The sequence below is a fragment of the Stegostoma tigrinum genome, unplaced genomic scaffold (genome assembly GCF_030684315.1).
Source record: "Stegostoma tigrinum isolate sSteTig4 unplaced genomic scaffold, sSteTig4.hap1 scaffold_115, whole genome shotgun sequence".
In the NCBI taxonomy this organism is placed as follows: Eukaryota; Metazoa; Chordata; class Chondrichthyes; order Orectolobiformes; family Stegostomatidae; genus Stegostoma; species Stegostoma tigrinum.
The window spans coordinates 960,568-987,535 of NW_026728065.1; the positions used below are offsets into that span (position 1 = coordinate 960,568).

Consider the following 26,968-nt stretch of genomic DNA (forward strand, 5'->3'; position numbering starts at 1 on the left):
GTTACATTCACACCACAGAAATACCAGGCAATGACCGTCACCAACAAGAGACAACCACCCCTTGACAAACAATTTGTTACATTCACTGCATCCCACACTGTCACCGTCGTGGGGGTGAGCTTTGAACAAAAACTGAACCAGACGCACCACACAAACACAGTGACTACAAGAGCAGGTCAGAGGTGAGGAATGCTGCGGCGGCTCACCCACCTCCTGATTCCCCAGAACGTGTCCACTGTCTACAAGGCATAAGTCAGGACTGTGATGGAACGCTCCCCATTTACCAGGATGGCTGCATCTGTGACAACATGCAAGAAGCTTGACTCCATCCAGGACAAAGCAGCCCAGTTGACTGACACGATATCGACAATCATCCACTCCCTCCACCACCAATGATGAGCGGCCTCAGCAGCACTGTGTACGATCCACAAGATGCACGGCAGAAATTCGCCAAAGCTCCTCATGCAGTCCCTTCCAAACCCATTAGAGCTTCCATCTCGAAGGACAAGGGCATCAAGTACACGGGAACACCTCCTTCAATCCCACTCCAAGCCACTCGTGATTCTGATTTAGAAATATATCCGGAATCCTTCACTGCGACTGTTCAAAAGATGGGAATTCCCTCCCTCATGGCACTGTGGGGGCAACCCACAACAGGCGAACTGCAGCGGTTCGAGGAGGCAGCTCACCACCAACATCTCCAGGGCAATTAGGGATGGGCAATAAATGCTGGACCAGTCAGTGACACACACATCCAACAAATAATTGAAGAAACAAACTCTTATTAATTACAGTGATTTTTCACAGTCTCACAGCCAGCCATGCCTCATATACACACATCTTCGTGACAATGTGGTGACCGTAACCAGACCCACAGTGAGCCTGGGCTCATCCACACTCCTCCCAGTCACATTTCTGATTTGAAAAATACACCTTTTTCACAAGAAATCTCTTTTGTATATGTACAATGTCACAACTGCAGTTGCGTTCTGTCCAGCTGCATATCAAATAAACAAATAAAGCATTGGACTTTGGCTCCACCCAATGAACCAAAGACCTCTCTTAGACATACAACAAAAATATTTACATACATGTGAGCCACGGGGAGGGTCCGATTACTGAATGGACCCTCATTTACCTTCAGCAGGAAAACCTCAGACAGTGGTCCTTCCCGACTGTGCCTCGGCAGCAGCAGCCCCATCGTCCCAGTTATGCCCCAAGCTTTTAGTGCATCCCAGTTATGCCTCGTGGACACACCACCTGGTTACTGACAGGGAGCCTGGCAGCATCTACACGCTTCCGCGTCATGATGCGGCGACTGTAAATGGTCTCACAGTGGCCCTGGCCTCATTCGCACAACTCACAGGAAGTCCTACTTGACTGTAAACGGTCTGACAATTGCCCTCACCTCATTGACACACCTCCAGGAATTATACAGGGACACAAAACAGTGTCACACCGAGCATGGCCTTATTTACACTCCTCCCAGAAACTAAACAGTGATTGTAAACAGTATCACAGTGGGCCTGGCCTCATCTCCATGCTTCCGACTTACTATACGGTGACTGTGAACAGTCTCACAGCAAGTCTGTCCTCATCCGTGCACCTCCCAATCACTTTTTGCTGAAGGTAAACATTGAGCCTGGCCTCATCCACACACTCCCTGTAACTATACGGTAACTGTAAAAGGTCTCACACTGAGCCGAGAGAGAGTAGGAACTGCTCATGCTGGAGTCTGCGATAACTAGGTGTGGGCTGGATGAACACAGCACGACAGGCAGCATCAGAGCAGCAGGAAAGCTGATGTTTCGGGTTTCACCCACAGCCACTTCCAGGGCAGTGTACTGTGGCACAGGCCAACAAGGTGCACATAAACAATCTGACAGGATTCTCACCACCCGCCAATCTATGTTTTGTTGTTTGTTGGAAAGTTCTGATGATGACACATTGTACCAAATGACTTTGTCAGTCTGCTCTGGGAACTACACAACAGGATCCAGCCTCTCCTTTTCCCACAGGGTCTCGAGCATGCTGCGTGCTGACCACGACCTGATGGACTGGCGGTCAGACGTTTGTTTCTTTGCAAATTTCACAACAAAGGATATATGTTATAGAACGGTCCAACTACTTGGAGCTTTCCGTGGCAGAGAGGCCAGTCCCTTCGTTCGCAACACTGGGATCAGGTCGGACCTCAGGACATAGTGACACTTGGTCTTTACGTACTGAGAGTCTACACACAGCTTAATGCACAACAAGGTGGACATCAGGATGAGGGTGACATTGGGTACGTTCTTCCCCCACTTAGCCAGAGCTTAGTACATGGAGTTGTTGCAGACACGGTCTATCTTAGGCTTCCAGTAGGAATGGAAGATGGCTCGGAGGAGGGAAACAGTGCAGTGTGGGTGATGGGCCAGAACTGTGCCATGCACAACAACAGAGAGAGTGCCTCACACCTGATGACCAGGATTTTACCCACAATGTGCACCTAGAACATAGAACATAGAACATAGAACAGTACAGCACAGAACAGGCCCTTCAGCCCACAATGTTGTGCCGACCATTGATCCTCATGTATGCACCCTCAAATTTCTGTGACCATATACATGTCCAGCAGTCTCTTAAATGACCCCAATGACCTTGCTTCCACAACTGCTGCTGGCAACGCATTCCATGCTCTCACAACTCTCTGCGTAAAGAACCTGCCTCTGACATCCCCTCGATACTTTCCACCAACCAGCTTAAAACTATGATCCCTCGTGCTAGCCATTTCTGCCCTGGGAAATAGTCTCTGGCTATCAACTCTATCTATGCCTCTCATTATCTTGTATACCTCAATTAGGTCCCCTCTCCTCCTCCTTTTCTCCAATGAAAAGAGACCGAGCTCAGTCAACCTCTCTTCATAAGATAAGCCCTCCAGTCCAGGCAGCATCCTCGTAAACCTCCTCTGAACCCTTTCCAAAGCATCCACATCTTTCCTATAATAGGGCGCCCAGAACTGGACGCAGTATTCCAAGTGCGGTCTAACCAAAGTTTTATAGAGCTGCAACAAGATCTCACGACTCTTAAACTCAATCCCCCTGTTAATGAAAGCCAAAACACCATATGCTTTCTTAACAACCCCCCTGTCCACTTGGGTGGCCATTTTAAGGGATCTATGTATCTGCACACCAAGATCCCTCTGTTCCTCCACGCTGCCAAGAATCCTATCCTTAATCCTGTTCTCAGCTTTCAAATTCGACCTTCCAAAATGCATCACCTCGCATTTATCAAGGTTGAACTCCATCTGCCACCTCTCGGCCCATCTCTGCATCCTGTCAATGTCCCGCTGCAGCCTACAGCAGCCCTCTACACTGTCAACGACACCTCCGACCTTTGTGTCGTCTGCAAACTTGCTGACCCATCCTTCAATTCCCTTGTCCAAGTCATTAATAAAAATTACAAACAGTAGAGGCCCAAGGACAGAGCCCTGTGGAACTCCACTCACCACTGACTTCCAGGCAGAATCTTTTCCTTCTACTACCACTCGCTGTCTTCTGTTGGCCAGCCAATTCTGTATCCAAGCAGCTAAGTTTCCCTGTATCCCATTCCTCCTGACCTTCTGAATGAGCCTACCATGGGGAACCTTATCAAATGCCTTACTGAAGTCCACATACACCACATCCACAGCTCGACCCTCATCAAGCTTTCTAGTCACATCCTCAAAAAACTCGATAAGGTTTGTATGGCATGACCTACCCCTCACCTCCCAAGGCTTTCTGCACGCCCCAGGCTCTCTGAACTGTGTGCCCAGCACTTTTGGGTAATCTGCCCTGACGGTGAAGGGAATGAAGGATCATTCAGGCCAGATCCCAAAGAACATGGCCTCACTCTTGTCTCGATTGACCGTGGCTCCCGAGGCCAGTTTGAAAGGGTCACAGCTGCTCATGAACCTGCGCACTGACACTGGGGCTGAGCAGAGATTGGTGACATCGTTATCTTACAGGGACGCTTTGACCTGCAGGCCCGCTCTACCTGGAATAATCACACTTCTCAGGCTCACATCCTTACTGATGGACTCAGCAAAGGGCTCGATAGAGTGGGCAGCCCTGCCAGACCCTGGATCTGATGGGTAAGCTCTGTGATTCCCATACGCAGATTGAGACTGCGCGAATGATGTCGGTGTAGATCTGTCGGGCCCAATTGCAGATTCTCTCCCCAAAGCCCATTTTATAAAGCACATCCCACATGTTGGTATGCAATATCCTGCCAAAGGCCTTCTCTTGGTCCAGGCTGATGAGGCAGGTATCCACCCCTCTGTTCTGCCTGCTAGTGATCGTATCCCTAGGAGCGCGAGGCTCTCAGAGATCGTCCTGTCCGCTGCAGCACAGGTTTGGTCAGGGTCAATCACCAATCGCAGAGCAGACCTGACCCAGTTACACATGACTGAGACAGGATTTTGTAGGCTACATTCGCCAATTATCTTGGTCGCTGATTTCTAACTTCCTCCCTCACTCCCTTCCACTTGTAGGTCAGGGTGATGATACCATTCCTCATGGATTTGCGCATAGTACCTGACAGAAGCATACTGTCGTACAGCTCCAGCAGCCTGAAGGATGAGCAGAGCTCGATACGTTTGTCTCAATCTGACATCCTGACAACACCAAGCTCCAGCAGGCCCTGGCCACTCAACCCCCAAAGAGCTGAATACAACTCAGCTGGAAAGGCATCACCTCCCACAGTTTTATTCTTTTCTAAGGACTCGAAGGCCTTCCCCGGCTCATCCAGAGATAATGGTCAGTCCAGGCTCCCCTGCTTGGTGTTGTCAAAGACCCCCAGGATCGAGGACAGGAATGACTGGGAGTCACGGCACTGTCTGTGGGCATAGTGTCATAGGGACTGGCTTAAAAGGATTTGCTGAGCTTCAGGATGTCAGATTGAGACAAACTTATCGAGCTCTGTTCATCCTTCAGGCTACTGAGCACAAGGCTCTCCTTTAGCCTCTTCAAGAAGGAATGTGAACACATCTCATTCGGTCACATGCAGCTGTAAAGGACACTGATTAGGCCTCCATTGGAATACCGTTTCTAATTCCAGTCTCCCTGCTGTCGGAAAGATGTTGTGAAACCGGAAAGGATTCAGAAAAGATTTACAAGGATGGTGACTGGGTTGGAGGGTTAAAGCTAAAGGACGAGGCTGAACAGACTGGGGCTATTTTCCCTGGAGCATCAAAGGCTGAGGGATGACCTGATAGAGATTGGTAACCGCATGAGAGGCATGGATAGGGTTTATAGACATTGTCTTTTCCCTGGCGTGGGAGAGTCCATAACTGAAGGGCATAGGTTTAAAGTGACAGGGGAAAGATCTAAAAGGGATTTCAGGTACATTATTTTCATGCAGAGGGTGGTGCATGCGTGCAATGAGCTGCAAGAGAGGGGACGAGAAGCTGGTACAATTTCAACATTTAAAAGCCATCTGAATGGGAAAATGAATAGGAAGAGTTTAGAGGGAGAGAGAGATAATGGGAACTGCAGATGCTGGAGATTCCAAGATAATAAAATGTGAGGCTGGATGAACACAGCAGGCCAAGCAGCATCTCAGGAGCACAAAAGCTGACGTTTCGGGCCTAGACCCTTCATCAGAGAGGGGGATGGGGGGAGGGAACTGGAATAAATAGGGAGAGAGGGGGAGGCGGACCGAAGATGGAGAGCAAAGAAGATAGGTGGAGAGGGTGTAGGTGGGGAGGTAGGGAGGGGATAGGTCAGTCCAGGGAAGACGGACAGGTCAAGGAGGTGGGATGAGGTTAGTAGGTAGCTGGGGGTGCGGCTGGGGGTGGGAGGAAGGGATGGGTGAGAGGAAGAACCGGTTAGGGAGGCAGAGACAGGTTGGACTGGTTTTGGGATGCAGTGGGTGGGGGGGAAGAGCTGGGCTGGTTGTGTGGTGCAGTGGGGGGAGGGGATGAACTGGGCTGGTTTAGGGATGCAGTGGGGGAAGGGGAGATTTTGAAACTGGTGAAGTCCACATTGATACCATATGGCTGCAGGGTTCCCAGGCGGAATATGAGTTGCTGTTCCTGCAACCTTCGGGTGGCATCATTGTGGCAGTGCAGGAGGCCCATGACGGACATGTCATCAAGAGAATGGGAGGGGGAGTGGAAATGGTTTGCGACTGGGAGGTGCAGTTGTTTGTTGCGAACTGAGCGGAGGTGTTCTGCAAAGCGGTCCCCAAGCCTCCGCTTGGTTTCCCCAATGTAGAGAAAGCCGCACCGGGTACAGTGGATGCAGTATACCACATTGGCAGATGTGCAGGTGAACCTCTGCTTAATGTGGAATGTCATCTTGGGGCCTGGGATGGGGGTGAGGGAGGAGGTGTGGGGACAAGTGTAGCATTTCCTGCGGTTGCAGGGGAAGGTGCCGGGTGTGGTGGGGTTGGAGGGCAGTGTGGAGCGAACAAGGGAGTCACGGAGAGAGTGGTCTCTCCGGAAAGCAGACAGGGGTGGGGATGGAAAAATGTCTTGGGTGGTGGGGTCGGATTGTAAATGGCGGAAGTGTCGGAGGATAATGCGTTGTATCCGGAGGTTGGTAGGGTGGTGTGTGAGAACGAGGGGGATCCTCTTGGGGCGGTTGTGGCGGGGGCGGGGTGTGAGGGATGTGTCGCGGGAAATGCGGGAGACGCGGTCAAGGGCGTTCTCAATCACCGTGGGGGGGAAGTTGCGGTCCTTAAAGAACTTGGACATCTGGGATGTGCGGGAGTGGAATGTCTTATCGTGGGAGCAGATGCGGCGGAGGCGGAGGAATTGGGAATAGGGGATGGAGTTTTTGCAGGAGGGTGGGTGGGAGGAGGTGTATTCTAGGTAGCTGTGGGAGTCGGTGGGCTTGAAATGGACATCAGTTACAAGCTGGAGTTTGTGGAGTTTGTGGGTTTCTGGAGTTTGAACAGTTTTGCCCAACTCTCTCTCATCTTCTGAACACTTTTCAGGACAAAGAACTTCTTGATGTTCCCTTTGACTGCCTCCCACCAAGTGCAAAAAGGGTCTTCATCCTTCTCCAACCTGTGTGCTCTCTTTTGAGCTTCTTAATGATTTTTCTGGGGTCAACAGTTTCACATTCAGCTTCCATGTTCCCTTGCCAGCCCACTGGTCATCCTGTAGGTGACAGTCAGCCAGCAGGAGGCAGTAGTCAAAGAAGAACACCGGCTTGACTTCAATGGATATGATCGAGGACGTGTGGGCGCAAACAGGAAATCTGTCCAATGGGTGTATAGACACATCTGGCTATGACCAGGTGTTTCTACTCTGTGCTCAGTCTGCAGGGGTGCTGAAGATGTTATGCAGCTTGGCAACTTCAACCGTTTCCATCAGAAATCTGGACGTCGAGTCCAGTTCACTGTCATACCCTCCATATTGTTCATTCGTGCCGATGATGCAGCTGAAGTCTCTGGCCAGAGTGACTGGCCTGGACATGACCAGCAGCAGTGGAAGCAGGACGGCCAACCCCTCACTCTTTCCCAGTGGGGTCTCCATGTTAATTACTCCGGGAAGCGTTTCTATATGAGCCTGGCCTGATCTGCACATCTCCCAGAAACTATATGGTAACTGTAAACAGTCTTAAAGTGAGCCCGATTGATTCACCCTCCTATCAGTAACTTGCCAATGATTATTGCCTGTTTCACAATCAGTCTAGTCTGATCTTCTGTTCCTCTGAGTGAATCCTCTGTCCTCTTCCATTCAGCCCGTGCCTTTGAGAATACAGCCAGATTCCCCTTCAGGCTGCATTTCATTCTCCTCACTGTCTCGGTGCTGCCACATACATCACCTGTCTCTCCATTTCCGTCTGCAATAGTTCTGTGAAACCCATCCCCCTCCCCGCCCCACCTTCCAGCTGCAATGTTGGAACATCACCACATTGGGCATTGCCATTAGTGGTCCAGCTCATTCATATTTCTTCACAAAACAGAAACACAACTCATCAACAAGACTAAGTGGCAGGCAAATGAGATACATCATCCATCTAAAAACAGTTTGTTCTTCAAAAGTGGAACTAACTTTAATTTGTGTGCGTACAATAGAATCAGGAAGAATAATACATATATAGCATGCAACTCATTTCACTGAACACATTTGTGCAAATAAATGATATCTCTGCAGTTCAACCAATTCCAACAGCATAACATTAGAGACAGAGCATTTGGAAATGATACAGAAATTTCAGATACTAATGATTTAAAGAGGAGCACAGATCGGGGAAACTGAACATGGTGTACACACAAAAATCCATTTCGCAATTGCAATGCCTCATTCAGGCAATTACATCTCTCTCCCTCAGTCTCAAATGGTAACATCTTCCCATTCGATTTTCTTCTACTCTCTGGGCCACCCCCCATTAGCAGTTCCCTTCTCTCCCCAGTTTAGCGTCATGCCTTCCTTTACACTAGTATGTAATGGTACCTTTCTAGTACATGTTTGATTTTCGATGAACACACCGCACTGGTTTGTGACCAGGTCGGCCAGTTGAACCTCTCAGAATGAGAGTTGACTGATTGCTCCATATGAACAGCCCAAATCAGGGAGCCCTGGCTGACAGATAAGAAGTGTGAGGGTCAGAGACGCTGACACCCTGGCAACTATCTCTGAATGAGGCAGTGCTAAAGTTGAAGACAGATCATTTGTAAATAAAAGTTGAATTGAAGATCGACACTGGCCTCTGTATTTCAAATACTCATTTAAATTACATTTCCAGCACTGGGTTTGAATATTATTGTTATCCTTTTGTTATCAAACATCTCTGTGTGCAGTGATCAGCAGGGTTATAACATGGAGGTGTCGGAACAGGATTGTTTAGATTCCCTACAGTGTGGAAACAGGCCCTTTGGCCCCACAAGTGCACACCAAACCTTGGAGCATCCCATCCAGACCCACGCCCCTGAACACTATGGGCAATTTAGCAAGGCCAATCCACCTAGCGTGCACATCTTTGGACTGTGGGACGAGACTGAAACACCTGGAGGAAACCCACGCAGACACAGGGACAAGGTGCAAATTGCACACAGACAGTTGCCTGAGGCTGGAATTGAACCTGGGTCCCCAGTGCTGTGAGGCTGCAGTGCTAACCGCTGAGCCACCGTGCCGCCCCATATCGTGTTGCTTTTGCACAAACTTTGATGAAGCGGAAAATGCCACTGATAATGGGAACTGCAGATGCTGGAGAATCCAAGATAACGAAGTGCGGAGCTGGATGAACACAGCAGGCCAAGCAGCATCTCAGGAGCACAAAAGCTGACATTTCGGGCCTGGACCCTTCATGAGAGACGGGGATGGGAGAGGGAACTGGAATAAATAGGCAGAGGGGGGGATGCGGACCGAAGATGGAGAGAAAACAAGATAGGTAGAGAGGAGAGTACAGGTGAGGAGGGAGGGAGGGGATAGTTCAGTCCAGGGAAGATGGACAGGTCAAGGAGGCAGGATGAGGTGGTAGGTAGGAAATGGAGGTGTGGCTTGAGGTGGGAGGAAGGGATGGGTGAGAGGAACAACAGGTTAAGGAGGCGGAGACAGGCTGGGCTGGTTTTGGGAAGCAGTCGGGGGAAGGGAACGGCTGGGCTGGTGTCGGGGGAAGGGAACGGCTGGGCTGGTGTCGGGGGAAGGGAACAGCTGGGCTGGTTTTGTGATGCAGTCGCGGGAGGGGAAGAACTGGGCTGGTTTTGGGATGCAGTTGGGGAGGGGGAGTTTTTGAAGCTTGTGAAGTCCACATTGATACCATTGGGTTGCAGGGTTCCAAAGCGGATTATGAGTTGCTGTTCTTGCAACCTTCGGGTGGCATTATTGTGGCACTGCAGGAGGCCCATGATGGACATGTCGTCCAAGGAATGGGAGGGGGAGTTAAAATGGTTCGCGACTGGGAGGTGCAGTTGTTTGTTGCGAACCGAGTGGAGGTGTTCTGCAAAGCGGTCCCCAAGCCTCTGCTTGGTTTCCTCAATGTTGAGCGGGTCAGGAGTGAGGGGGCAGGTCACTGTGTCGGGGCCAGGACTGCAGGGGCAAGTCACTGTGAGCGGGTCAGCACGGAGGGGGCAGGTTGCTGTGAGGGGGTCAGCACGGAGGGGGCAGGTTGCTGTGAGGGGGTCAGGACAGAGGGGGGAGGTCGCTGTGAGTGGGTCAAGACTGAGGTGGCAAGTCGCTGTGAGGGGCTGAGGACTGAGGGGGCAAGTCGCTGTGAGCGGGTAAGGATGGAGAGGGCAAGTCCTTGTGATTGGGACAGGACTGAAGGGGCGAGTCGCTGAGAGGGGGTCAGGACTGCAGGGGCAAGTCGCAATGAGCGGGTCAGGACTGCAGGGGTAATTCGCTGTGAGTGGGTCAGGTCTGCAGAGAGAAGTCGCTGTGAGCAGGTCAGGACTGCAGGGGCGAGTCACTGTGAGCGGGTCAGGACTGCAGGCGCTAGTCGGTGTGAGCGGGTCAGGACTGCAGGCGCTAGTCGGTGTGAGCGGGTCACGACTGTAGGGGCAGGTCGCTGCGAGTGGGTCAGAACGGAGGGGACAATTCGCTGTCAGCGGGTCAGGACGGATGGGGAAAGTCGCTGTGAGCGGGGCAGGACGGAGGGGGCAAGTTGCTGAGAGCGGGTCAGGACTGGAGGGGGCAATTCGTTGTGAGCATTTCACTGAGGCACTGTATCCCATTTCCATCTGTCAGTGCATCCCATTTGTCTCAGTCACTGCATCCCTATTTCCCTCCGACACTGCATCCCTATTTCACTCAGTCACTGCATCCCATTTCACTCAGTCACTGCATCCCATTTCACTCAGTCACTGCATCCCATTTCACTCAGTCACTGCATCCCATTTCACTCAGTCACTGCATCCATGCTGCATGGTATATGCTATGTATAAATGTGGCATAAAATCCTGACTTGTATGTTCATTTCCTCTTGTAATAACATGTGGCATCATTAGCATCCTTAATCACTTGCATTTAATCGGAAAGCCTGGTACAAACACCAGATAACATGACAGTCCGAACAGAACGCATTTTCCAATGCTTTAAACATATAGTCATGTGTGTCTCAGTGAATAAAAATCCTCCTCATTTTACTGCAATTAAATCTCATAATAAAGGGAGTATGTCTGAAAGTCGTCTCATCCGAAGGAAACCAGACTTGCTCCAGGAAAGCTGCTAAATATATCAAGAAAAATATATATGAAATGATTCTAGAAATTTCTGCAACACAAAGATCAAAGGAAACAATAGTTTGATGAACACACTGTTAAGTGTTGCACTTACACATCACATTTTGGAAAACAAACCACACTGATTTTCTACTTTATAAAAAAAAAATTGTTCCAAGTCTTCATTATGCAGCACTGCAGTGAACTGAAAAGGTGTAGAATTTTAACATGCATAGAAAGTATGTGCACAAGTCAAAGCAAACAAAAAAAAGCCACTTCTGTCCTAAAAAGACAATATTATATGACAAAAAGGCAGGGAAGTTTGAGAACACAGCATCATGCTTCCTGCAGAGATAGAGTTTTGCCTGCGTCATAGGGCCGATCAGGGATGGCATAGGGAACTTGTGTGTGGAGCCTGAGGAGGTAGGGGAAGCCCTAAATGAGTCTTGTGCTTCTGTCTTTACGAAAGAAACCAACTTTGTAGTGAATGAAACGTTTGAAGAGCAGGTGTGCATGCTGGAATGGATAGAGATAGACGAAGCTGATGTGCTGAAAATTTTGTCAAACATTAAGATTGACAAGTCGCCAGGCCCGGATCAGATTTGTCCTCGGCTGCTTTGGGAAGCGAGGAATGCAATTGCTTCGCCACTTGTGAAGATCTTTGCATCCTCGCTCTCCACTGGAGTCGTACCTGAGGACTGGAGAGAGGCAAATGTAATTCGTCTCTTCAAGAAAGGAAATAGGGAAATCCCTGGCAATTATAGACCGGTAAGTCTCACGTCTGTCGTCTGCAAGTTGTTGGAAAGGATTCTGAGGGATAAGATTTATGACCATCTGGAAGAGCATGGCTTGATCAAATACAGTCAACACGGCTTTGTGAGGGGTAGGTCATGCCTTACAAACCTTATCGAGGTTTTGAGGATGTGACTAGAAAAGTTGATGAGGGTCGAGCTGTGGATGTGGTGTATATGGACTTGAGTAAGGCATTTGATAAGGTTCCCCATGGTAGGCTCATTCAGAAGGTCAGGAGGAATGGGATACAGGGGAACTTAGCTGCTTGGATACAGAATTGGCTGGCCAACAGAAGACAGCGAGTGGTAGTAGAAGGAAAAGATTCTGCCTGGAAGTCAGTGGTGAGTGGAGTTCCACAGGGCTCTGTCCTTGGGCCTCTACTGTTTGTAATTTTTATTAATGACTTGGACGAGGGAATTGAAGGATGGGTCAGCAAGTTTGCAGACGACACAAAGGTCGGAGGTGTCGTTGACAGTGTAGAGGGCTGCTGCAGGCTGCAGCGGGACATTGACAGGATGCAGAGATGGGCTGAGAGGTGGCAGATGGAGTTCAACCTTGATAAATGCGAGGTGATGCATTTTGGAAGGTCGAATTTGAAAGCTGAGTACAGGATTAAGGATAGGATTCTTGGCAGCGTGGGGGAACAGAGGGATCTTGGTGTGCAGATACATAGATCCCTTAAAATGGCCACCCAAGTGGACAGGGTTGTTAAGAAAGCATATGGTGTTTTGGCTTTCACTAACAGGGGGATTGAGTTGAAGAGTCGTGAGATCTTGTTGCAGCTCTGTAAAACTTTGGTTAGACCGCACTTGGAATACTGCGTCCAGTTCTGGGCGCCCTATTATAGGAAAGATGTGGATGCTTTGGAGAGGGTTCAGAGGTGGTTTACCAGGATGCTGCCTGGACTGGAGGGCTTATCTTATGAAGAGAGGTTGACTGAGCTCGGTCTCTTTTCATTGGAGAAAAGGAGGAGGAGAGGGGACCTAATTGAGATATACAAGATAATGAGAGGCATAGATAGAGTTGATAGCCAGAGACTATTTCCCAGGGCAGAAATGGCTAGCACGAGGGGTCATAGTTTTAAGCTGGTTGGTGGAAAGTAGAGAGGGGATGTCAGAGGCAGGTTCTTTACGCAGAGAGTTGTGAGAGCATGGAATGCATTGCCAGCAGCAGTTGTGGAAGCAAGGTCATTGGGGTCATTTAAGAGACTGCTGGACATGTATATGGTCACAGAAATTTGAGGGTGCATACATGAGGATCAATGGTCGGCACAACATTGTGGGCTGATGGGCCTTTTCTGTGCTGTACTGTTCTATGTTCTATGTTCTAACTGTGGGCACTGTAAATCAGCAACAAAAGCAGAAGTTGCTGGAAAAGCTCAGCAGGTCTGGCAGCATCAGTGAAGACTGAGATCTGAGGAAGGGTCACAGGACGCAAAACATTAACTCTGACATTGTCTATGTCATAGTGAGTTATGTCTATTGCTTCAGCAAAATCCAACCAACTCTGAATGAAAATCAATGCTTAAGAAATATCCAAAACATCCGCTGTCCCCGTTGTGGCTTCCTCCACATTGGGGAAACGATGCAGAGGCTTGGGGACCACTTTTCAGAACACCTCCGCTCAGTTTGCAATAAACAACTGCACCTCCCAGTCACGAACCATTTCAACTCCCCCTCCCATTCCTGAGAGGAAATGTCCAACCTGGACCTCCTGCAGTGCCATAATGACGCCACCCGAAGGTTGCAGGAACAGCAACTCATATTCTGCTTGGGAACCCTGCAGCCCAATGGTATCAGTGTGGATTTCACAAGCTTCCAAATCTCCTGTCCTCCCACTGCATCCCAAAACCAGCCCAGCTCGTCCCTGCCTCCCTAACCTATTCTTCCTCTCACCCATCCCCCCTCCCACCTCATGCCGCACCCCTATTACCCCTCATCCCGCTCCCTTGACCTGTCCGGCCTCCCCAGACTGACCTATCCCCTCCCTGCCTCCCTACCCATACTCTCCTCTCCACCTATCTTCTCCTCCATCCATCTTCCATCCGCCTCCCCCTCTCTCCCTATTTATTCCAGAACCCGCACCCCCTCCCCATTTTCTGAAGAAGGTTCTCGGCCCGAAACGTCAGCTTTTGTGCTCCTGAGATGCTGCTTGGCCTGCTGTCTTCATCCAGTTCCACACGGTGTTATCTCGCGTTCTCCAGCATCTGCAGTTCCCATTATCTCTCCAAAACAAAGGCTGCTGTCTTTCAAAACCCAATCTCAGATTTTGCAGATAGTCCTTACCCTGAAAAAATACCAAATATGTATAAACAGGAAAACTGGAGGTGAAACCATTCAAAAAATTTTCATTGGCACAACAAATGTTCCAACTGTAAAAGCAGGTTAAGCACCTGTATATAAGGAAACTTTAAACAGACACTTGCAGCCAACAAGTGTGAGAAATTTCCATTTCTTGCTGGATGACCAATTTTGCTGTTGGGAAAATAGGCCTCGGCTTAGCAATGTAAATTCAAACAAGATAGCCCCCTCTCAGAACTCAACACTCAGTCGTAGAGTTCTGTTTTCACAGGTTGGCGTATAATAGCATCAAGCACAATACACCAAATCTTCTTTGGTACCTTTTCCTTCCATAAAACTGCTTTTAGTAGATGCACACAGAAATCATTTCATACACGTTGAACAGTTGGTAAGTTCAAGAGGCCAGTTCCAGCACTTGGACTTGCATCTGCTTCATCATCAAAACAGAACAAAATAAAGACCCACTCTTTCTAAGTCACATTTTCCATTTTTAGTGACGAGGTGAAGTGCAAGAACTGCTCACTTGATGTTAAAATCTCCTAAATATGAACCTATATATTTCAATTCTGTGAAATATGTGGAATGAGTTCGAGAGAAGGATTAATTTTCTTGTGCTGGGAGAGAGCTGGGACAGATAAAATAGGTTGAATGGCCTCCTCCCATGCTAAAAATGTCCATAACTGTTCTTGGCCCTGCGAAATTGAAGTGGCCATCCTTTCATTATGACTGTGAGACGCAGCATGTTACGATAGATGGTACAATGAAGAAATCCTTTGTTATTAATGAATTTTTCAGCACTAGGCATTCTTCCCAAGTCAAATGTTCGATATGTACCTGTTGCACTGACTTGGTTCCAAACAGTTATAACGTGGAGGAGCTGGTGTTGGACTTGGATAGACAAAGTCAGAGCTCACATGACATCAGGTTATAATCTGACAGGTTTATTTGAAATCACACAAGCTTTGGGAGTGCAGTCCCTTCATCAGGTGCGGTCAGGGAGGTAAACACACAGACACACAATTGATAAGCAGACAGATCAAAACATCATACAACTGGTGTGAGTGGAGTGTCAGATAATAAGTCTTCATCCAGGATGTTTGTTTGTTTGCAGATATTTTGTTGAAGAAACACACAACTTGTCGTTACAGTCAGTGTGGTATCTTATAAATTCTTGCTTTTGAAATAAAGGTTAAAACTCTAAGACAGATTCTGAACACAAGCCTCGAAACTACAAGTCAGAGTCTGACCTGAGATGCCACCTTCCTGTTGCGCTGCCTGATTATCATGACAACACAGCACTGACATGGACTTTATAAACGCTTTACTTGCCTCTAACACTCTTGGTCACCTGTATAGAGTTATTATCTGACACTCCACTCACGCCAATTCTATGATCTTTTGATCTCTCTGCTTATAAGCTGTGTCTCTCTGTGGTCACCTCACGAACTGCACCTGATGAAGGGGCTGCACTCCAAAAGCTTGTGTGATTTCAAATGAACCTGTTGGACTATAAGCTGGTGTCATGTGACTTCTGACTTCAAACACTTACAGAATGTGTCTTCAATCCTACCGTGACTTGACAATAAGTCAACTTCTTAAAATTTATAAAATGAGAATGTCAAGTGAAGTATGTCTAACCTTGAGCGTTTAAAAAAGGAAATATTACAACCACAGTCCAGTCAGACAGTAAAGACAGAAGGAATGATTGAATCGACTGTGTCTGACACCACACAATTAATCCCCCTGATGGAAGAAAGGTTGGCTGCGTTCTCTTTCTTCAGGAACGTCCAGCTAATACCACCTTACTACTGCTTGTTTTATTCATCTCATGTTCCATCTAATTCCTTGCAGTCTTGGTCAAACCTTCATGTAATTTATTCAAATTTTCAAAGAAATAAATTTAACTTTATATTCCACAATTTTAACATCTCCTTTTAAGGTTTGAACAGTTCAGTTCGTACAGTGCACATCTTGCGTTATTAACTGGAGAACATGGTGGAAAAATCAAGATATATTGACAAGTAAACAAATGGCTAACTTCTGTTTCCTTGTCAGTAATGCCTTTTGAACAGAACATTAAGTTGCGCAACTATGTAGAGATAACAATTTAAAACTGGGAAGACCACTTTGTGGTCCCCACACCAATCTCTATTCACTACCGACTGATTGCATTACTCCGCCTTGGCAACAATGTAATATTACGCTTGTCTCAGCACAACCTTGGCATCTTGTTTATCCCATGATGAACGTCCGACCACACATTCATGCAATCCCTAAAGCTGTCTCTTTACATCTTTTCAATTCTGCCTACCTGTCTCTTGTCTTGGCTGATTAGCAGTGAAACCTTCATCTGGAACTACTTCACTTCTGGACCTGACAATTCCAATGCATTCCCTGTTGGAGTCCCACATTTGCCCATTGAAAACTTGACGTCGTCTAAAACTCCACTGCCCGAGTCTCACCTTGAACCAAATCCTCTTCTCTGTACTTTCTACCTGACTGCTACTATTAACAGTAATTTTATTAAATTCTCATTTTTGTTTACAAATCGTTCCTTGGCTATGCCTATCGCTATTTTCGTAATCTCCACCAGTCCAACTATACTTCAGGATATCTGCACTCGTCTAATTATGTCCTCTTGCCCACTCTTGATTTTAAACGGCCCACTACTAGTTGCCAAACATTTAATTGTGTCGGCTTCAAACCCAAGAAGAGACTTCCTACACCTTCAGCGAGCAAACTCACATCCCGAACCTCAACCCGAGCAACAAATCTTCTCAAAACTCGCTAACTTCCTACACCTCTTAGCCTCTGTACGTTTTCTCTTTTAAGGCACTTTTTAAAACAATCCTCTTTCATCAAGCTCTTGACCGTCAGAACTAACAACTTAATAAGGCTCAGTTGTATTCTGGGATTGTGAATACTCCTTTCAGACGCCTTCAAAGTTTCCCTCCATTAAAGAGATTTTATAAGTGGTTCAAGTCATTGCCAAGCAGAGGGGGACGAATTGGGGAGTTACTTCAAAGAGCTATGATATGCCAAACGACCTCCTTCCACACTGGCCAACTCTGATTCTACAAAAACAAAAATGATTTTCAGACTTGGGAAGATCCCTCAAAAATGTCACATCTAACCAGCTTATGGGCAGAGTCGAGCTGCTGAGATGATAGACCAGGATTTAGGGGTACCAGGAGTGATAATATGCTGAACACAATCAAATTTTGAGGTTGTAGAATGATGTGGTCTTCATCATTTTTGACACTTGGACCATTTTCCTTCCTTTCCACAGAACAAGTCAAATAGCGGCAGCACAATGTTGCATGGCCGCTCAAGCCTGCTCCACCGTCGATGATGATTGTGGCTGGTCTTCCACATCAATTAAACTTTTGCTCATATCTCATCCTCTTCTCAAAACATCGATCTATTCACGTGTAGTATCCCTCTCGCTAACTTCATGAGAATTCATTCCAATCACTGAACTCCTAACGCTGACCCACCCCAGGTCAAAAAATTCAGCTGAGATCAGGAACTGATCTCGCCTGTATGGCTGAGCTGGCTTTTAAAAAGTTTGCCGGTGAGAGAGTCCCAGTGAGAAACATTCATTAAAAAAAATAATTGCATGGATTGCTCTCCAATCCTCAACTCTATTCAAATTCAGTTGGTTTGTGATGCAGAGTGATGCCCTGCAGAGAGGGCTCAATTGCCATACCAGTGAGCTGACCACAAAGGGTCTTCGCCTCAACCGCTCTACTTGACTGAGGCGTGGTGATCTTCAGGTTAAATCATAACCAGTTGTCTCTCTCTAAGGAGTCGCCAAATGGCGTGCTAAGACTTTACCTTTAACCCTGATAACATGGCAACAAGCAGATAACTCAGCTGATGTCACTGACTAATAGAATCCTCAATTATACTGATATTCATGTTGTGATATCATCAGAAGGCATGCTCAACTAACTTTTAATTTGCAAATTCAGTTAACAACCATTCAATCAATATTACTGAATACTCATATTACTGATCGTCTCGATACAACATTCTGGTTACATCTGTTCATAAGTGAAGTGTAATGTAATTGCACTTACTGTGGTTTTATCAATGTGATCCTGCAATGAGTCAATAAGCAGGTCACCCACAGGTTGCCAATCAGTGTGGACCCCCTCAGCTGTTATCACATGAGCCTCAAGATCATCCAGCGCTTTCTGCAGTTCTTGAAGTTTCTCCAACGCCTTTTCCACCTGTTTCTGCCAGTTGCTCGCACGGGTTTTCAATTGCTCCCAATTTTCCTTCACTTCTGTTGACTGTTTGCGGACAGCTTTGGCAATTCTCTGGGCTCTCTCTTCCGGGGTAGGTTCTGGAAATATGAAGTGCAAATAATTTATCAACTGTTCATGATTTTGATCGATAGATTTTCTTTCTAAACCCCTTTCCTTTAAAAGGTCTCTCTGGACTTTCTCCTGAAATTGGGATATATAAGACTGAAGCACATCAATGATAAATTCTGTAATTAGCTAGCAGGTCGTGGAGCCATGAACAGAGAATCACAGAGAACCAATACAAAGCCAAATAAAATTCCGCAGATATTTGAAATTTGTCACTACCAAGGAAGCTTTAAAAAAGGAAAAGGATTAGTGACTAAATGGGTACAATTCTCAACAAAAGATTTGAAAAATCCTTTCAGTGTATCTTTCGTAGCTATGAGACAAACATCCAACACAAACCAACTTTCATCTTTCAGGACTGGCAAGTTAGAATGATAAACCCAAAGTCTACCCTGCATAGTTCGCTCTAGAACTCACTTAATGAGGTTGTTAAGAGATGTAGAGATAACAAAGTGTGCAGCTGAATGAACACAGCAGGCCAAGCAGCATCTGAGGAGCACAAAAGCTGACATGTTGGGCCGAGACCTTTCATCAGAAAAGGGGGAGGGGGAGAGAGTTCTGAAATAAATAGTGAGAGAGGGGGAGGCGGATCAAAGATGGATAGAGGAGAAGATAGGTGGAGAGGAGACAGACAAGTTAAAGAGGTGGGGATGGAGCCAGCAGAGGTGAATGTAGGTGGGGAGGTAGGGAGGGGAGAGGTCAGTCCGGGGAGGACGAACAGGTCTCCGGGGCGGGAAGACGTTAGGAGGCAGGAAATGGGGGTGGGGTTTGAGGTGGCAGGATGGGATAGGTGGGCTGGTTTTGGGATGCGGGAAGGGGAGGGGTGATTTTGAAGCTTGTGAAGTCCACATTGATACCATGGAGTGCAGGGTTCCCAAGCGCAATATGAGGTGCTGCTCCTGCAACCTTCAGGTGGCATCGTTGTGGCACTGCAGGAGGCCCAGGATGGACATGTTACCTGAGGATTGGTAGGGAGAGTCGAAACAGTTCACGACTGGGAGGTGCAGTTCTTTAGTGCAAACTGAGCACAGGCGAAGCGGTCCCCAAACCTGTTTGGTTTCCCCGATGTAGAGGGGGCCACAATGGCAACAGTGGATACAGTCTACCACATTAGCAGATGTGCAGGTAAACATCTGTTTGCTGAGGAAATTCTTCCTGGGGCCTGGGATGGGGGGGAGCTATCGGGACCAGTGAATTTTAAACATTTTGATGACAACATTTATGGATATGCAGGGAAAAGTGCTGGGTGTCGGGAGTGCTAGAGGGGAGTGTGGAGCGGATAAGGGGGTCACCTAAGGGTGGTGGGAAAAACGTCTTTGGTGGTGGGGTCGGATTGCGGATGGCAGAAGGGTCGGAGGACGACGCATTGAATCCAGATGTTGGTGGGGTGGTACGTGAGGGCGACGAGGACACTGTTTTGGTAGTTATTATGGGGTGCGGGTGAGAGGGATGAGTTGTGGGAAACGCGGGTGACACGGTCGAGGGTGTTTTTGACCACTGAGGAGGGGGAAGTTCCGGTCCTCGAACAACCCTCAACAGTTTCTCTTTCAATTCCTCCCACTTCCTACAGACAAAGAGGGTGGCCAGGGTAGCCAAATGGGCCCAAGCTATGCCTGCCTCTTTGCAGGTTACATGGAACGCTCCCTCTTCCGTACCTACACTGGCCCTCAACCCCACCTCTTCCTCCGTTACATTGATGACTGTATCGGCACCGCCTCGTGTTCCCACAAGGGGCTCGAACAGTTCATCCACTTCACCAACACCTTCCTCCCCAACTTGAAGTTAACCTGGACAATCTCTGATACCTCTCTCTCCTACCTGGACCACTCTATTTCCAACCACTGAGAAACAAATATCCATTTCAACTCCACAAATTCCCACAGCTACCAAGATTACACCTCCTCTCACCATATTCCTGCAACAATTCATCCCCTATTCCCCATTCCTTTGCCTCTGCATCTGCACTCCCAGGATGAGGTATTCTATTCCAGTATATCTCAGATGTCCTCATTTTTCAAAGACCACAACTTCCACCGCTCTGTGGTTGATAACGCCCTCGACCGTGTCTCCAGAATTTCCTGCAACAAATCTCTCTCACCCCACCCCGCAACAACAACCAAAACAAAGTCTCCCTCGTCCTAACGTACCACCCCACCAACCTCCGGATACAACGCAGCATCCTTCGAAACTTTCAGATTCTCTGGGAGGCTACGGAGGAGGTGGCGGAGCCTTTGGCCTTGATCTTTGAATCCTCATTGTCTACAGGTTTAGTACCAGAAGGCTGGAGGGTTGCAAATGTTGTGCCCTTGTTCAAAGAGGGCAGTAGAGATGACCCAGGTAATTATAAACCCAGTGAGCCTTCCGTCTGTTGCAGGAAAAGTTTTGGAAAGGATTATAAGAGAGAGGATTTATAGTCATCGAGCAAGCACCAATTTGATGGGAGATAGTCGACATGGATTTGTCAAGGGCAGGTCGTGTCTCACAAGCCTCATTGAGTAATTTTGGAAGGTGACCAAGCATGTGGATGAGGGTCGGGCAGTTGACGTGGTGGACATGGACTTCAGTGAAGCCTTCGATAAGGTTCCACATGGTAGGCTATTGGAGAAAACATGGAGACATGGGATTGAGGGAGATTTAGCAGGTTGGATGAGAAACTGGCTTTGGCGAAGGAGGCAACCAGTGGTGGTTGATAGAAAATATTCAGCCTGGAGTCTGGTGACTTCTGGTTTGTCTCAAGGATCTGTTTTGGGACCACTGCTGTTTGTCATTTTTATAAATGACTTGGACGGAGGCATTGGTAGATCGGTTAGTAAGTTTGCAGATGACACTCAAGTCGGTGGAGTGGTGGACAATGTGGAAGAATGTTGCAGGTGACAGGTAGACTTGGATGAACTGCAGAATTGGGCAGAAAGGTGGCAGATGGAGTTCAATGCGGATAAATGTGAGGTGATTCACTTTGGGATGAATAATAGGAAGGCAGAATATTGGGTCAATGGAAAGATTCTTGGTAGTGATGCTGTGCAGAGGGTGTCGATCTATGTCGATCCCTGAAAATTGCCATCCAGGTTGATAGTGCTGTGAAGGCGGCTTCCGGTGTTTTAGGTTTTATTGGCAGTGGGATTGAGATCCAGAGCAACTGTCCAAAAAACTGGTGCGGTCTCATTTGGAATATTGCGTACAGTTCTGGTCGCCCCATTACAGGAAGGATGTGGAAGCATTGGAAAAGGTGCAGAGGAGATGTTGCCTGGTCCGGAGTGAAGAAAGGCTGAGGGACTTGGGTCTGTCCTCATTGGAGAGAAGGTGGTTCAGAGGGGATTTAATAGAGACATACAAGATGATCAGTGGATGAGACAGGGTGGACAGTGTGGGTCTTTTTCCGAGGATGATGACGTCAGCTTGTATTCGGGGGCACAGCTTAACAGTGAGGGATAATAGATTTGAGATAGATATCAGAGGCAGGTTCTTTACTCAGAGTGGTAAGGATGTGGAACCCCCTGCCTGACAATGCAGTTAGCTCAGCCACATTCGGGGCATTTCAACAGTCCTCGGATAAGCATATGGATGATAATGGGATCGTGTAGGGGGATGGGCTTAGATTAGTTCACTGGTCCATCCACATCATCGCAATGAGCAAAAAAGCACACCGTTGTCTCTACTTCACAGGAGGCTAAGGCAATTGCGTGTGCCCACAAGGGCAACTTTCATTGATGTACCACAGAAAGCATCCTATCTGGATGCATATCACAGCACGGTTCCTCTCGCAAAACAATCCCTAATTATTATGGCTCCTGCCTTTCTTCTTCCAGGCAGAATTGGTTCTGCTTTGTCATAACTAATTTGGGAGAAAATCCACGCTCAGTCTAAGTTAATTCTTCCAACAATTCAGATACCATGGAATACTGAGCAATGAGTTGGTGTGTGAGAAAAAGAGAGAGAGAGAGAGAGAGAGAGAGAGAGCCAGAGAGGTTGGGGGGTGGGGGAGGAAGAGAGAGCGCGCGAGAGAGAGAGACAGCGCGAGAGAGAGAGACAGCGCGAGAGAGAGAGACAGCGCGAGAGAGAGAGAGACAGCGCGAGAGAGAGAGACAGCGCGAGAGAGAGAGACAGCGCGAGAGAGAGAGACAGCGCGAGAGAGAGAGACAGCGCGAGAGAGAGAGCAACAGAGAGAGAGAGCAACAGAGAGAGAGCGCGAGACAGAGAGAGAGAGAGCGAGACAGAGAGAGAGAGAGCGAGACAGAGAGATGGGCGATGAGGGAGAGAGGGAGAGACAGACAGACAGAATAGGTGACAGAATGTGAGTGTGTGAGCGCCTGCATCAGACACTGAGAGAGATGTTGCTGAGGTGGAGATAGTTGAGAGTGTCGATCACCAACAATCTCTCCTGGTCCACCCAGATCGTCGCAATGGGCAAAAAAGCACACCAAATGTCTCTATTTCCCCAGCAGGCTAAGGTAATTTGGAGTGTCCGCAAGGTCAACTTTCATTCATGTACCAGAGAAAGCATCCTATCTGGATGCATGTCACAGCATGGTTTGGCAACTGCTCTTCCTAAGATCACAAGAAACTGCAGAGTCATGAACACAGCATAGTCCATCATGCAAACCAGCCTTCCATTCGTTGATTCCACCTCTACTTCCCGCTGCCTCGGGAAAGAAACTGACATAATCAAAGGCCCTTCTCACCCGCCAATTACACTCTCTTCTCCCTTTTTCTGAAGGGAAGATGTAAAAAAAGTTTGTATACATGCGTGAAAAGATTCAAGAACAGCTTCTTCACTGCTGTTATTGGACATCTGAATAGGACACTGAAAAGCTTAAATCTAATTTTGATCTTGCTCTCTGTGCATCTTCTCTGTAGCTGTCACTATGTTCCGTTTCACTCATGCGCCTTGTTTGATATCACCTGTCTATACTGCATGCAGAAGAAAACTTTTCACTGTACCTGGGCACATGTGACAATTATGACTCAAATCAAGATAATAAAATGTGAGGCTGGATGAACACAGCAGGCCAAGCAGCATCTCAGGAGCACAAAAGCTGACGTTTCGGGCCAAGACCCTTCATCAGAGATGCTGCTTGGCCTGCTGTGTTCATCCAGCCTCACATTTTATTATCTTGGATTCTCCAGCATCTGCAGCTCCCATTATCTCTGACTCAAATCAAATTGACTGTGTGCAAGAGAGAGGTGAGCATATGATTGTGCTCAAGAGTGCAAAGACAGTGCATGAAAGTGTGTGTGTGCGCACGACAGAATGTGTGTGCCAGTGACTGTGCTTGAGAGTGTGTGAAAGGGAGTTAGCACAAGAAGGGAGTGTTACAGCATGCATGAGGGAGTGAGTGTGTCTGTAAGTGTGAGTGAGCTTGACAGCAAGTGAATTTGCAAACCTAAGTGTGTGAGGGAGAGATTTGTGGTAGTATGTGTGTACTTGAGAGTGAGAGCATTGGCAAAAGATCCTGCAACAGTGCATGCAAGTGTGCCACAGAATGTGTGCAAGACCGTGTACGACTGTGTGACGGTATGGAGTATGAATGAGTGAGAATGTGACAGAGTGTGTTCGTGAGAGACTGTGTTCCTGACTTTTTTTTGTGTGTGTGTAGTGTGTTTGTGCATGAGGGACAGAATATGCATGTGCAACATAGTGTGACTGTGAACCTCTGTTGGTGCCTGTGAGTGAAGTGATGGGGGAGAACAGGGAGAGGAGAGACAAAGACAGAGAGAGAGAGAGACAGAGAGAGAGAGACAGAGGGAGAGAGACAGAGGGAGAGAGACAGAGGGAGAGAGACAGAGGGAGAGAGACAGAGGGAGAGAGACAGAGGGAGAGGGAGGGAGAGAGAGAGAGAGAGAGAGAGAGAGAGAGAGAGAGAGAGAGAGAGAGAGAGAGAGAACGCATGAGAGAGAGAGAGAGAGTGCATGAGAGAGAGAGAGAGAGAGAGCGCATGAGAGAGAGATGAGATGAGGAATTAGAAATGATGGGTGGTCAATACCTGGAGGAAAAAAAGAACAGTGTGAGAGTGTTAAGAGAAGCCGCTGGATGTAATATGGAGGCTATTGTTTTTTTTATTGTACTAAATGAAAAGCAAGTGTCACCTCTCAGTGTTAGGGGACAGGAGATGTGCATTAGAGAAGGAGATATCGTCAGCCTTGTCAGAGACAGCAGACAAGTTGCAAATGCATAGAAACTGACATTAAAGCTTTCTTATCAATGTGTAAAGAGGTGAGACAAATATGACGAGTCAATATTGTACCTTTGCGCTCAGTAAAATCATGGAATCATGAATCAGAGAACCCTTACAGTGTGGAAACAGGTCGGTCAGCCCAACATGTCCACACTGCCCCTCACAGCATCCCACCCAGACCCATCCACCTATAACTCACCTAACCTACACATCACTGAACACCTTGGGAAATTTAGCACGGCCAATCCACCGACCTTGCACATCTTTTGACTGTGGGAGCAAACTCGAGCACCCGGAGAAAACCCATGCAGGCACATAGAGAATGTGCAAACTCCACACAGAAAGTCACCAAAGGGTGGAATTGAGACAGTGGTGTTAACCAGAGCCACTGTGCTCTATATTATGCGAATTCAGCTGCAAGCATTTTTTTTTAAAGAAGGGAAACTTACCATCGTCACAGGATTAGAGTGGTTTCAATCTTCTATCAGCTTTGAGAACCTTATCCATATCTGCCTTCACAAGGGCAAGGTGATGGTAATGGTGTGAGACCGGTTAGTGTGCAGCAGCTCGCCGTGCAAAACATTAACGGCACTTTCATTGCTTTTTTCCTAGGGGCACAACAGAAAGACAAGAACATGAAAAAATCCTGAAATCTTTCTCCAATTTCAATCTCCAAGGGACCATCCGTTCCTCAAAAGTCATAACCAAACTGAACATGGGCCTCCTGCAGTGCCACAAATGATGCCACCCCAAAGTTGCAGGAACAGCAACTCATATTCCGCTTGGGAACCCTGCAGCACAATGGACGTGGCTGACAGCTCTGTCAACCACGAATGCAAGGAATGCTCAGTTGAGGAAGAATGCAGACATTTCGGAATCCCTCCAGCAGAAGATGATATCATTAGAACAAATGGATCTGTCTGGGCAGTCCTGTTTGTAGATTTTGGGAAGTAAGACTCTATTGTTTGTCATCAAGGATATGGTTGAGTGATCATATTCAGACTGAAGAGACCAAGAATGTGAGGCTGGAGAACGGGTGCAGAACCATGCCTCTCGGAATTCCTGTGCGTGTCTATGCTTGGCTTGGGCTACTACGGTTACCTTGTCGCAGTGTCCTCTGAGAGGCGTGATTCTCCACCCATAATGCAACCAACAAACAGATACAATTGGACCCCCACACACAAACCCATACAGATCAAAACCGGAAATGACAGTACTCATGGTAACAGACCGGACAGTGTCAATTCCAGACAGAGTAGAATACCATCGTTTCATTGGAGGCTGTACCGATGATGTCACCGATCATGGTGACGAAACGTCTGAATGAGAAGAAGCCAGCTCGGCGAGCAAGTCAACAACCTCAATCAGAGAACTGGCTGTTTTGAACTACCTTGTTCAAGAGTTTCAGTTTTGATTTTGAATGTTAAATCTCGCTCCCACATAGGGATGGAGGATTACTGTTAACAGCTGCATTCTAACTAATTCATATCGAATCATTATTGTTTTGACCAGTCTTCGGGTCAGGCTCCCTCGGTGACTGAGTCTCCCAAATTGTTCAGTTCCCTCGTGAAAGACTCCCCTTCTTTACACACCCAACTAGATCTACCTCAGTTGGTATGAATTAAGCTGACTAAAAAGGATCTTTGTCTTGTGGATACCTTCCTATGTTTCAGAAGGAGTCAAGATAACTCAGGGTGACACGGTGACTCAGTAGTTAGTACTGCTACCTCACAGCACCAGGGACCCGAGTTCCATTCCAGCCTCCGATGACTGTCTGTGTGGAGTTTGCACATTCTCCCCTTCTCTGTGTGGGTTTCTGCTGGGTGCTCTGGTTTCCTCCCACAGTCCAGAGATGTGCAGGTTAGGTGGATTGGCAATGCTGAATTACCCACAGTGCCCACGGATGTCTAGGTTAGGTACATTAGCCATGGGAAATGCAGGCTGACAGGGATAGAGGAGGGGAATGGGGATGGGTCTAGGTGGGATGCTCTTTGGAGGGTTGCTGTGGGCTTATTGAACTGAGTGGCCTGTTTCCACACTGGGGATTCTATAAAACTAGCTTCTCCTGAACTCGTGAGAGAGTGAGTTTTATCAATTGCTAAATGCAAGAAGTCATAAGGCACCACAAATATGCACAAGTTAGAAACAAGAAATTAGCTCAAAAACCATAAAAGTTAAGAGGGATACGGATACTTCA

At 47.6% G+C, this 26,968-nt stretch overlaps 1 protein-coding gene across 5 annotated transcripts in view; it reads right to left on the minus strand.

Annotated features, from left to right (window-relative positions):
• LOC132207630 (utrophin-like) overlaps positions 1-26,968 on the minus strand; it is a 123,349-nt gene that overhangs the window by 75,559 nt on the left and 20,822 nt on the right. For 2 of the 5 annotated variants that reach the window (XM_059643571.1, XM_059643570.1), the window contains 3 exons: positions 25,221-25,379; positions 18,302-18,570; positions 8,013-14,205 (listed from right to left, as the gene is read on the minus strand). In XM_059643571.1, the coding sequence (XP_059499554.1) occupies positions 9,274-10,647 (1,374 nt within the window). In that variant the 5' untranslated portion in view covers positions 10,648-14,205; positions 18,302-18,570; positions 25,221-25,379 and the 3' untranslated portion in view covers positions 8,013-9,273. Of the gene's footprint in view, positions 1-8,012; positions 14,206-18,301; positions 18,571-25,220; positions 25,380-26,968 lie in introns of those variants that run through there. The other 3 variants (XM_059643573.1, XM_059643572.1, XM_059643575.1) reach the window with 3 other exon arrangements.